Source organism: Xenopus laevis, chromosome 5L (genome assembly GCF_017654675.1).
Source record: "Xenopus laevis strain J_2021 chromosome 5L, Xenopus_laevis_v10.1, whole genome shotgun sequence".
In the NCBI taxonomy this organism is placed as follows: Eukaryota; Metazoa; Chordata; class Amphibia; order Anura; family Pipidae; genus Xenopus; species Xenopus laevis.
In genome coordinates this window covers 73263361-73277294 of record NC_054379.1, presented here as the reverse complement: position 1 = coordinate 73277294, position 13934 = coordinate 73263361, and the positions used below count along the sequence as shown (strand labels likewise).

At 37.4% G+C, this 13934-nt stretch overlaps 1 protein-coding gene across 1 annotated transcript; it reads right to left on the bottom strand.

Annotated features, from left to right (window-relative positions):
- Positions 1 to 5878: 5878 nt before the first annotated feature.
- Positions 5879 to 6865, bottom strand: LOC108705430 (trace amine-associated receptor 4). The gene has a single exon (XM_018242307.1). The coding sequence runs from the start codon at positions 6863 to 6865 to the stop codon at positions 5879 to 5881; it is 987 nt and encodes a 328-aa protein (XP_018097796.1).
- Between the last annotated feature and the right edge of the window lie 7069 nt (positions 6866 to 13934).

Here is a 13934-nt window from a genome sequence, read left to right as displayed (position 1 = left end):
TTCTGTAAACAATGGGCCATGGGTTGGAAGGTGAATACTGCCACACAGACTGAAGTCCTAAGTACACTTTGTCAAAAATGTCTTTTTTTGTAACATCCCTATAATGTGACCAAATATGTAATTTTACATTATATAGTTCATTCTTTTTTTACATCTTTCTTTTCTTTTTGCAGGAATGTTTAGGGACATTAGACAGTACAGATGATTTGCATAACATTAAGGGGCAGATTTATTAAGGTTCGAGTGTTAGAGTTTTGTTTAAGTAATTTTTTTTTTTAAGCCGAATATGACCATATTTATTATGATAGTTGAATGGTGTAAACTTGAATGTATTTATTCCAGAACAGAAGCATTTGAGTTTTCTGGTGAACTTGTTTAAGATGAACTTCCTTTCTTCCTTCCAGGGCAGGAGGGAAGAGGAGGAGGACCCCAGGGTAGGGAGGGGGCATGCAGGACGGAAGAGGAGGAGCTCCTGTGATTGGGGGAGAAGCACAGAATCAAGGACGTCGACTGGGTTAGCCACCTGCGGGGGATCCAGAGCTAATGCAGGACTTGCAGCCATTCTTCCGTCAACAGCGCTGCCAGGATCTTTGTATGATACAATGGATGTCTCAAATGATTGGTCACTTGCGTGATATCAATTTGAGCATCCATTGTGGATTCCATGACCTGATGGCAGTGTTGACAGCCCAGCCTCACCAACCAGAGGGCTCTGCTGAGGGTCAAGTCCCTGCTCCTTCTGCTGCTCCTCCTCCTCCACCCCCTAATGCTCCTCAACAGTGGAAGGGAAGGGGATGTGGAAGAGGACAAGGTCCTGACAAGGTCCTGTCCGGGGGGACAAGCAAAAATGCTCTTAGCTCCAGTCTGTGACCCTGTTACCACATTCCAACCCAAAGTGTCCTCTTTGCCTATTGTCTGCTGGCCACTTTGCCCTAATCACTGCTTCAGGAACTACTCTGTCTGCTTCCCAGCAATGGGACTGAACCCCAAACAACATGTCCTTCCATCGTGCTGCATTCTCATCAGTGAGGGGTGCCATTATGACATCTATTGCAACTCTTTCCAATAACATCTGGAAAAGCATTTAAAACATCTCAAAGTGCATTTGCTCTAACATACTTATGATGTTTTCAGCACCAACATCTAAATTGGAAAATCTAAATCCAGTGATTTGCTGTAACATATTTCTAATGTCATGCTTCAGTGTTGGCCAAATCTTAAGACACATGCACTTGCCTAAAAATGTTACTTGTTACATATGTGTTCAGTGTTCATTGTGTATTTATCACTAGTGCAGTGTTACTTCAAAAGTAACATGTGATAATCAAGCTCTGTATGTATGTGTTTTACATGTTATGTACTGTACATTCATGTAACAATAGCCTATGTTCATGCAAGGCTTGTTAAGGGATCACATTAAAATTTTGTCCTAGTGAATGGCATTATGAGCAGCAATCAGCATGGCTTTATGAAGGATAGGTCATGTCAGACTAATTTGATTGCTTTTTATGATGAGGTAAGTAAGATGCTGGACAATGGGGAGGGAGGCAGTAGATGTGATCTATTTGGATTTTGCCAAAGCGTTTGATACCATGCCCCACAAACGACTGCTTTCTAAACTAAGGTCTGTTGGGCTTAATGAAGTCATTGCACATGGCTAGGAAACTGGCTACAGGATCAGCTACAGATGTGATTGTTAATGGTACATTCTCTGCTTGGAGTAAGGTTCTTAGTGGGGTCCCTCAGGGCTCTGTATTTGGTCCACTTTTATTTAACTTGTTCATTAATGACTTAGGGGAGGGTGTTGCAAGTAATGTGTTTGCAGATGACACAAAACTATCCAGCCCAATTAATTCCATCCAGGATGCTGCATTGCAACAGGATCTTGACAAACTGGCAATCTGGTAAAGCCCCATCTAGAATATACCATATAGTTTTGGTTTTCAGTGCTCAAACAGGACATTATTGAATTAGAGAGGGTCCAGAGGAGAGCAACTGAGCTGGTAAAAGGTATGGAAAATCTTAGCTATGAAGAAAGACTGGCCAAATTGGGGTTGCTCACGCTGAAGAAGAGGCGCTTAAGGGGTGATGTGATAGCTATGTATAAATATATAAGGGAATCATATAATAATACACAAAAGCTATGAATATCTTGTAAATTATATCCTTATAAACAGTGAGTTCTGATGTCATCAGTTATAAACGGTGAGTTCTGATGTCATTTCTGTCATATGACTCACTGAAATGTGTGTATTATAATAAATACAGTACCCCCAGTTGCAAATTATGAGGATATTAGAAGTTACCTCGGAGTTCCATGACCTGTATAAAAACACTCGGCCTTCGGCCTCATGTTTTTATATGGTCATGAAACTCTTCTGTAACTTATAATATCCTTATAATTTACAAGAGGGGTTACTTTATTCACTATATAATGTCTCTAATGCTTTATTTACCAGTAGGTCTTTCCAGCTGACACGAGGTCACCCATTCTGATTAGAAGAAAAGAGGTTCCGCTTAAATATTCAGGAGGGGTTTTTTACAGTGAGAGCTGTGAAGATGTGGAATTCTCTCCCTGAATCAGTTGAACAGGCTGATACATTAGATAGCTTTAAGAAGGGGTTGGATGGCTTTTTAGCAAGTGAGTGAATACAGAGTTATGGACGATAGCTCATAGTACAAGGTGATCCAGGGACTAGTTTGATTGCCATTTTGGAGTCAGAAAGGATTTTTTTTCCCCTCTGAGGCAAATTGCAGAGGCTTCAGGTGGGGTTTTTTTCCTTCCTCTGTATCAACTAGCAGTTAGGCAGGTTAAAATAGAGTTCAAAGGTTGAACTTGATGGACGTGTGTTTTTTCAACCGAACTTACAAGTATTGTTGGTCACCTATGGCTTACTTTGGCTACCAGCACTCATACTATGGGCTAATGCCTACTACCCCCTCCTCCTCCTCCAGTCTGTGCTACTTAAACAGCAACTCACAGGTGTATGTTATGCCTTAAAGGCACAAAGCGTTGGTTATTACTTTGCACTTAGAAATAATGTTGGCTACCAATGGCCTAGTTTGGCTACACAACACTGATACTATGGGCTAATGCCTGCTACCTCCTCCTCCAGCATGTGCTACTTAAACAGCAAGTCACAGTTATATGTTATGCCTTAAAAGCACAAAGAGTTGGTTATTACTTTGCACTTACAAGTATTGTTGGCTACCTATGGCCTACTTTGGCTACCCAGATCTCATACTATGGGCTAATGCCTACTACTGTACCTCCTCCTCCACCTCCAGCCTGTGCTACTTAAACAGCAAGTCACGGGTGTATGTTATGCCTTAAAGACACAAAGCATTGGTTATTACTTTGTGCTTTGTATAAATGTTTACGTGGTGTTTAACAAAAAAGCAACACTTTGTCATGAAATGTGTGATATCTTGAGAAACATTTTTTCAATAAATTCACAAAAAACTGTGTCTGTTTTTTTTTTTACTTTTTGCCAAGGTGCTGTACAAAAAGTCAATAAAAATGGGTAATGTCATTTGAAACATGCAGAGCAGGTACATCATTTTTCAGGTTATATACCAAACCCCCTTTTTTATCAGCGTTACCACTTCAGTTCCAAGTTGGGACAAGAAATTAAGGGATTTGTGAGGATTCTACAAGAAAAACACGTACACATAAATATTACTGAACTAGCCACACAAAAGGCTGTCTTTGGTAAACAAACACTGGCATTTGCAAAATAATTCAAATAAAAGATTCAGATTTTTCAACATCTTTTTTATTAGCAAAGTAAGTGGTAAATACCTGAATGTATGAGTTAGTAGAAGCTGTCATGGCGTGGCCAAAGAATGTGTCACTCTCCATGTCTGTATCTTCAGGGAGTGAGCACCAACATTACAAAGTAGTGTATGATGTGTGTGTTAGAGAAGCATAACACAGTAGGAGGCCAGAAAACTTTAATCACAATCAGACAGAATAGTTATGTTTGAATATGTTTAACATATGTTCAGTGTGTTATTTTCCCTTCTAAGAATGGATCTGCTTACAGCTGAAGATGTTCCAGCTACGCCAGCACCTCACCTTCAGCTGCCCCACAAACCGTTGATGGTAGAAATTGAAAAGTGTACTTTGTTCAACTTACTAATAAAGTGTGCATTGATGATCCTTTCACACACTCTTCTTACCTGTAATTGGTTATCCCTGCATCTCACAACATATCCCTCAATCTCAGGTTCCAGATCATCATCAATGTATAGTGGGAGTCCATGCTGCATTAGCACATTGTGCACAATAAAGTAAACTACACGTCCCAAGATGCATAGTGCATTTGTTCCAGCAATACTTTGTGCTTAACAGTATGAATCGTTCCATCAATACATTGGTAAGATAGTAATGTAGTTGGTGATCTGTTAATTGATACATACAGTAGAAGCCTTGACTTCATATGGCATAAAAATCAGTGTGAAACACTCAAGAATGGAAAAAAAATAGCTAAGCACTATTGCTAGAAAAGGGAACATATCACTTTCCCACAAGCCAGGCCTCTGGCATTTGCGGTCGGATGAAGAGGTCATGGAGAGCTGACTGATGCAGGATAGTGGAATTGTGGACCCCCCCCCCTTAACTGATGAGGCTGTTTAATCCCACCAGGAATCACAGGGGAATATTGCTCCTGGTTGTGCTGCTACTCCTCCCATGTCCCTGCATTTCTTGGCAAGCAGTTATTGGTCTGGTAATCTAAAGTGTAAGATTAGGGTTTTTGGGCCAAGCCATTTTTAACTCCACTCTGTTTTTAAAAACTAAAATAGCATCAGGTGAGGGTTTGGATTGCTAATGCAGTCTTTCCAATCATTCCATGCAACCTTTAACCATTTCCTGAAAGTTTAACTATTTACTGAACAGATAGCCTTAATCAAGTTCTCGAGTTATAAAACCTTGTATATTCTAATTTTGATTAACAATTTAATAAATATCGATGTTATGAATCAGAACGCGAATATCTATCAAAAACTCTCTCTAACCTTAATAAATCTGCCCCTCTGTTCATTCATATACTTATATACACAAACATTGGTTGTATATACATCAGTATACATTTTTTTACATATTATAATAAAAAGAATATGCACAGAAACCATGTCCAGTGTTAATTGTGCAAATTGTAATGGATCAATGTTATATATGACTTTTTCATATGCTGGAGTCTGCAAGTCAGGCCTCATACCTGTAAATGTAACAACCCACACATTTATCGTGTATATTTACCTTTTTTTGTAATTGTTTAAATCTGAGATAAAGAATGGGGTAGTTGGCATTATAAAGTCAGCAACAACAAAGGACTTAACTTCCACTCATTGATAAATACACTTCCTTAGGAATGAATAGAAGTGGGTGGATTTTTCTATGGTGAACCTTAATATCACATTTTCATAATACTATACTATAATTCTTGTGACAAATACATATATGGGATCTATTATCTAGAAAACCCATTATCTAACCCATCAAACGTACGCTAGCATGGATACTACCACTGTATATGAATAATAACTAACTATGGTCAAAATAGAAACATTTTATATGTTTCACCAAAGATTTATAGAGAAATAAAATGAAAGTAACCAAGTGTATCTGTGTGTGCTACCTGAAGCACCAAAAAGTCTTAACAGTCTCCTATAGCTGGGTTATTGAGGCAAATGCTTATTATTCATTATCTAACCCATTTGTAACCTGCCATATTTAAACATATGGTAATATGTTCAATTCTTGCTACAGTAAGAATTCAGATATTCCTTTAGTTTACTCGACTGGGGCAAACCTTTTTAAAATGTCACAGCATAACTTCTTCAGATATAATTGTAGCAACAAATGCAACCAGGGTTAATTACTACTTAACATTTGAGAAAATGAAGATCCTGCTTTCAAAATATAGCCTTTTAAAATGAATGCAAATGATCTTTTAAACCATGGGTAGAACAATGCATAAATGACGGGGTTCATTGCAGAGTTTAAATACCCAAACCATAGAACTATATTGTATACATCTTCAGAAGCTGAAAAATTTGTGTAAGGGTCCACTACTGTTACAATAAAAAATGGCAGCCAGCAAAATAGGAACACTCCCATAACAATGCTTAAAGTTTTTGCTGCTTTGCTTTCAGCCCTGGCATTCTTTGCTTTATCAGGCTGAACATACTGCTGATTGTGAACAAGCTTAGCTTGCTTATTGGCAACAGAGAAGATGTGTATGTAAATCCCGATCATCATTGTCCCTGGAATAAAGAAACATAGTGCTGAAGTAATTACTGCCCACAGCTTGTTGAAAGCAAGAGAACAGGAGCCAGTACATGTGGCTAGATATTCCTGGATTCCCTCAGTGTGTACATTGGAAAAAACAAGCCCAGTAGAATACATACAAGAGAAAGACCAACTAATACATATAAATATCAATATTACATTAGTAGTTATGTTTCTGCAATAATGAAGCGGCCGACACACTGCATAATATCGGTCAACAGAAATGAAGAAGAGGTGAAATATAGAGGTTGTAGACAATGTCATATCTAAGCAACTATGCAACTTGCAGAATAAGTCCCCAAAATACCAACAAGATGTTAATGACCTCACCATGCTGTAAGGCATAATCACCAATCCTAAAAGGAAATCTGTAATGGCCAAGGACAAAATTAGAAAGTTAGTTGGAGAATGGAGCTGTTTAAAATGTAAGACTGAAATAATCACCATTAGATTTCCTATGGTTGTGAGTATTATAGCCCCAGCCATTACAATGAACATAGCAGAGTAATTTATAGGAGCCCTGCTGGTCCTAAGGCAAGAGATGTTCCCAGAATCCCAGCAAAAGTCCATATCTAATTAGTTGAATGAATGAACGAAGATCTCAGATGTCTTCAATGAGATGAAGCAAAATTTCTGCAAATAAAAACAAAGTGAAAAGGACAAAGAATTAATTATATATATTTTAACCAAGAAGGTGTATTTTTTCTTTTTTTACATTCACAGCTGCTTATACTAGCCTCACATACATACATACATACATGTAAAAATAACAACAAAATGACATCTTCATCTGTTTTAACAAACCATTAAAATGAAGCTAATGCAACTTTTTTTTTAATTATGACATTTGTTTTATTGAATATGTTGCACTGGCTTGAACTTAAAGCAATAATGGGATATTGCTCACTATCACCAAAGTTGTTTCTTACAAATAGTACATCAAAAGTATGACTTCTTTCAATTGCCTTCTATTTTATTTTTTGTCCTATTTCTTTCTAAATTTCCATTTTTCTAAATTTAAATTTAACTGATTAAATTCTGCCCCACTTGCCCTTTGGCAGTAACAGCTCAGCAATCCTGGCACTCAATTCTCTAAACCAGGGGTCCCCAACCTTTTTTTACCTGTGAGCCACATTTAAATGTAAAAAGAGTTGGGGAGCAACACATGCATGAAGAAGTCCCTTGGGGTGCCAAATATGGGCTGTGATTGGCTATTTGGTAGCCCCTATGAGGACTGGCAGCCTACAGGAGGCTCTGTTTGGCATTACACTTAGTTTTTATGCAATTAAAACTTGATTTCAAGCTTGGAATTCAAAAATAAGCACCTGCTTTGAGGACCCTGCGAGCAACATCCAAGGGTTTGGAGAGCAACATGTTGCTCACGAGCTATTGAGTGTTGTTCTTAGATCTACCAGGCAGCTGTTATCTTGTGTTAGGAAGCTGCTATCTGGTTACCTTCCTATTGTTCTTTTGTTTGGCTGCTGGGGGGGGGAAAAGGTAGGGGGTTGATGTCACTCCAACTTGCTGTACAGCAGTAAAGAGTGATTGAAGTTTATCAGAGCACAAGTCACATGACTTGCGGCAGCTGGGAAATTGACAATATGTCTTGCCCATGTCAGATTTCAAAATTGAATATAAAAAAATCTGTTTGCTCTTTTGAGAAATGGATTTCAGTGCAGAATTCTGCTGGAGCAGCACTATTAACTGATTCATTTTGAAAAAAAATTTTTCCCATGACAGTATGCCTTTAAGCTTTAGTTCTCCTTTAAAATATTCCAATGATTTTCTGAAAGTCCATGGCAGTACTGATATACCCATTATGAGTATGTTGTTGGCTACCACAGATACACAAAGCCTCTGTATCTATATTCCACATGAAGCAGCTATAGCAGCAGTAAGATATGTAATAGTGGGCAATCCAAATTGCATTCAGCCCCTGGTAGAGACTGTTGTTTATACTGAGATTCAGATTAAATTGATTGAGGATTACAGTTGTTGATTATTGTAGTCACTTCCAATAAAAAATAAAACTATCCATTCAAAAGGTTTATTATGTTGAGTAGATTTAATATAGCATAATATAGTTCTCATGTGTGATGGAGAGTGCTTAAGCATTGATTAATTCTATCAAATTACATGTTGTTCCTTTAAAATGCAAGTAGACTTATACAAATAGTTTTTGGACTTTTCTAACATAGCACTTTGCAGTGTATAATGGTACTAGGTGGGTTAAGTGTGTCAGATTTCTTTGTTCATCCATACATGGGCAGTAGAAAGAAAATAAAGCATAAAATGACAAGTATTGCATCAGTGTTAATAATACGAAATACAGTGCTGGTTCATTTACTATGGTAAAATAAGTGTTCAATTAAAGGAAAGGGTGGTTGTGGAATACCCTGCCTGATGATGTTGTGAAGCCTGATTATGTTAATGCCTTTAAGAGGGGGTTGAATGATCTCTTAGACAAGCATAATATCAAAGGCTATAGACATACTAAAATCTACAATTAATATAGATATTGTTAAATATAGTTTCAGTGGGCATGTGTAAGTATGTTCAAAACTGTTACAATATGCGATAGAGGAGCTCACTGCAAAAATCTCCCGAAATCACATGCAGGTTCCTGGCCACTCCCACTCGGCAGAAGTTTCCAAACAATGTGAAATACTCACAGCTCAGGATTAACAGCACTTTCTCAAAAATAGTAGTAAAATATTCTTTCTTTATTTCATCTATTAATAAAGCTGTCAGCAAAGGTGCAGTGCATAATATTACAAACTACTGACGCATTTCATGAGCATTACAGCTTTTTTAATGAATGAAATAAAGAAGGAATATTTTACTACTATTTTTGAGAAAGTGCTGTTGATCCTGAGCTGTGAGTTTTTCCCATTTCCCAACTATTTAAGGGTAGGAATGCTTAGGGCAAGTATAACAACCAGAAAGGGCTGAGAATTGATGTCATCAGACGGATGTGCAGCATTAGGTTGAAGCAAGATATAATCCAGCAGTTTTTAGATGTATGCCAATATATTATATACCAGAATGTTCAAGCAAAAGGCATCTTAAAAAGGAAGTTTTTTGGATGCTCCTAAGGGACTTAGTAGGCATATGTGTTTAATGGTTGTTTAGTTCCTTTTTGAAACAAAGCTGATATGATGACAAACATCCCAGCTCAAATGTGCTACAGTTTCTTATACTATACAAGATTCTCTTTCATTTTAAACCAAGGTGATGATTATATATTGAAAAAGAGCTACACTATATTTTGCTTTGGAGAGTGAATTTCTTATTTGTATATGCTATTTGTAATAATGTGCTTTATTGAAATGTATAGACTTTTTTAGAGGATGAAAGCACAATAATGACACCTAGTGGTGAGAGCACAAAGTAAAATTGTTTAGATATGATTCTTTTTTATGGAATGTATTACAGGTATGGGACCTGTTATCCAGAATGCTCGGGACCTGGGGTTTTCTGGATAACGGATCTTTCCGTAATTTGGGTCTTCATGCCTTAACTCTACTAGAAATAAAATAAACCCAATAGGTTGGTTTTGCTTACAATAAGGATTAATTATATCTTAGTTTGGATCAAGTACAAGCTATTGTTTTATTATTACAGAGAAAAAGGAAATCATTTTTAAAAATTTGGATTATTTGGATAAAATGGAGTCTATGGGAAACAGCCATTCCGTAATTCGGAGCTTTCTGGATATCGGGTTTCCGGATAAGGGATCCTATACCTGTATTAGGCAATGATTATGTATACTGTATTTGTTGTGTTTTATTAAAAAAAAATGTTATTCAGTTTTCCTGTTTTCGATGTTACCTTATTTTGATGAACCCTTTTTTTTATTTCAAACAAGATAGGTACAACACTTTAGGCTGTATGTTTATTGGTAACGATCGTTTATTGTGCAGAAAAGACATATATATATATATATATATATATATATATACATATATATATATATATATATATATATATATATATATATATACAGTATATTAAAAAACAAAAATTTATACAAGAAAAAGTAGGTCAAGGAATGCCAACCTTGATGCAATAGACCAAGCATTTTGTTAAATTGTATGCATATAAATCTCAGAATCAATTCACTAAAATGTCTAATTTTCAATATTTCTATTACATTATACATACTTTCATGCATTTATATTAATCAGAATAAAACAGCTTTAGTTTCTTTACTGCTGATCTCCATCAGTATTATAAAGTAATATTGTACAGTATTAGTTCACCATTATTGATTAATATAAAAGATACATTAAGATTATTTACAAATAAAAATTACTTTGCATTCAGGGTTTTTTTAACATGCGAGAAGTGTATGACATACCTACCTCAGGTTTCCACTGCAGATTTTTCCCATGTATGTAATTAGTGACTCTACCAAGTGTTTTAGCAAATGTAAATGCTCCTGTCACTTGTATTAGCTTTTAAGGAGTTATTTATATCAACAGAATTTTTCCCAAAAGATTACAGTTTTGTTCCCAGAAGAAATGAAGGTAAAGTACTGTCAATACTTTGTTTACATCAGAGATGAGGGGAATTTATTCATTGGCTTCACCAAAGCAGTCCATTCGGCTTATTATTTTAAGCAATTATCATTTAAAATGGCTGAAATGTTGTCTGGCCCATGCTTTTCTTTGTTTCACCAGTGGTTCTGGATAATCATGTTTAATGGGTAAAAAATCCTGATGGAAACCACATTTTAATGTAACAAGTATTCACAATAGTGATGTGTGGGTTGACCACGAGTTGACCACCATTGTGAGTTAGGTGTGGGTCAGACAGGAAAAGTACACTCCTCTGCCTCAAGATTCCCTGTCTTGAAACCACAGAACAAAAATAAAACCTGTTCATTGATCAACACACAGCAATTGTTATTTGTATGGTTGTTATAAATGATTGTTTTCCTAATTGATGACTCCCATATGAGTGGATGATTGCACGGGATTGCACTTGTGACAAACTTTTGTCTAACACTACTCAAAAACTGCCACAGACAGCATCTTATACAGCTAACTGGGTACTCCAAAGGAACCTTCCTTCTGAACTTGAAATTAAATATGGGGATGAGACTTTATTCAGCAAAAATTTACTAACTCACAGTTCATACTCAATCACATTGTGAATTTAAATAGTATTAAATGAAGACATACTAGTGTAGCAAAGCAAGACATAGTAACATAACTCATCCTTGGACTGGGTGTTTGGGGACACCATGAGACTCAATATCCAAAAAATTGCAATGTCTGCTCTCAGAAGCAAACATGTGCTTATTTTATAATAGGCAACCCCCCCCAATGACGATAATCGCTAACCTTAGACCGTGGGCTGACACTCCTTTTCATTGATTGTTGTAGGGGACAGCAGTTGCAGTGGATTGCTGAAAGACAAGAAGATGGCGGCACGGTACTCACTGGATTAGTATCCCTGGGCCAGCACATTTTTCCATGCCCTCAGAGAAGTGGCAGCCCAGAGTTTGAAGTTTGAGATTATGATTGGGGGGGGGGGCTTGATATGTGCTGTCAAGTGATTATGATTTTCCTTCTTAAAGGAGAAATCAACCTGTGGGGAAAAAAAACCCCTACCCCCCACCCCAGGTAGCCCTCCCTTCCTCCTCCCCCCAGGCTAACTACCACCCCCCGAGAGATGCCACATACTTACCCCTCGGTGCAGATTCTTCCAGAAGTTCCACGTGTGCATCTTCCAGCTCCTCGGTAAGCTGACCGAGGGGTAGGGTTTTTTCCCCACAGGTTGATTTCTCCTTTAAGAAGTGAACCGCAACCAGTGGCTTATGCGCAACTTGTTGCTAACCAACCCATTGGATGTTGCTCCCAGTAGCCTCAATGCAGGTGCTACCAATAGCCAATTACAGCTCATATTTGGCACCCCGAGGAAAATTTGCATGTTTATGTTGATCTTCAAATTCTTTTACCTTTGAATGTAGCTCAACGGTAAAAAATGTTGGGGACCCCTGCTCTAAAGGCTTACATGTGATTTTTACAACTAGTCTGCCAGTTCAGCCAGCTCTGAAAAAGACAAGGTGCACTGATGCAAGGGAGACCAGGAATTAACCCCTACATTGAAGAGAGTAATTCCTTAAGTGTCCTTCCTGCAAATGCAACTGACCTACCGAACTGCACTCTAATGCTGTTTTGACTTCATAAATTGCTCACAATTGGCTAAACCAGTTGCTTTGCCTCTGCATTGTAAATCAGAAGTTGTGGTGCATACTTTCTTATGAGCATATAATTCTGATAAAGAATGCTGAATTTTTTTTAAAAAAAACATGATGATTTCCATTTTTGTTCTTTGTACATTAAATTTCACAAAATTTCAAAAACTTTGCACATACATGTACTTTGGCACCAACTGCAAATCAGAAATTATGCATCAAAGTGCCTTGTATGTAGGTTCTGCACTTTCTAGATGAGTTAAAAGAGGTGTTAATGATGTGACATATTTTCAATAAAAATAACATGGATATTACAGAAAATACGCAAATTGTAACAAAAAAGGTTTATTAAAAGAAACAATGAACTAAAGAAAATAATACCGAATGCAGAAATAATGTCCAGAATATACAAATATAGTAACAGCAAAGCACGGGCAAGAACAGCAGCAGTCAAAACAAATTCTACTTGTCTTTGTGGTGCTAAATAACACATCACTTGGCAAGTAATTCTAAATGCAAAGGTTTATAGAGTTTTTTTTCTTTTTCTTTAAAACCCATATTTACTGTGAGCATGGAGCAAATTAAAAGAATCTTCTCCGATTAAACATTTAAGGCCCCCATACATAGGCCGATAAAAGCTGTAGACATACTGAGTCGGCAGCTTATTGGGCCCGTGTGTGGGGCCATCCGACGGGCATCCCGACTGATATCTGGCCGAAAGTCAGGCAGATGTCAATCAGGCAGGGCAAAAAATCCTGTTGGATTGATGCGGTCCCGCAATCCGACCGCCCGTATTGCTTCCATTCTGATCCGATCATTGAGCCCTAGGGCCCACGATCGGATCAGCCCAATATTGACCACCTTAATGTGGGCATATCAGGGAGAGATCCACTCATTTGGCGACTGCCAAATGAGTGGATCTCCCTGTGTATAGCTCCCTGTGTATAGCAAGGCTCACAGCATGATAAATTACTTAGTCCAGGTGCCAAACCAGCAGTTCATCCTCATTTTACCCAGCACATTGGTGTTCAAAGGAGTCTCCAACCTTATGAAAGGAATGAGGCATTACTTCATGACTTCAACTGATCTGTCTGAGAGGCATGGGACATTTTGACAGTCAATGTGCTCAGCAGAAGCAGTCAAAACACCCTAAAAATGTCTGTCATAGCCTGCCATTCCTGAGCATGTACCTTCCTATAATCATACAGGATATAGAGTGAGAGCAAGCAAAAATAATTATTTGCTGGTAATGGCATTGCAGGAAATGATAATTAGAAGTATAATAAAAATTGCAAAATGAAACATGATTGGTTTAGTTTAATGGACCTTAAGGAACAGTTAAATATTGTAAGTCTAGTGCATTTTAAAATGATGTAGCTCCTGGTTATTTCTCATCTCTACAAACATGAATGTATCAAAAAAATTATACCAGTG

Bases quoted from the DNA above. Each gene is read 5' to 3' on its own strand.
- LOC108705430 (XM_018242307.1), bottom strand. From the start codon at position 6,865: ATGGACTTTTGCTGGGATTCTGGGAACATCTCTTGCCTTAGGACCAGC.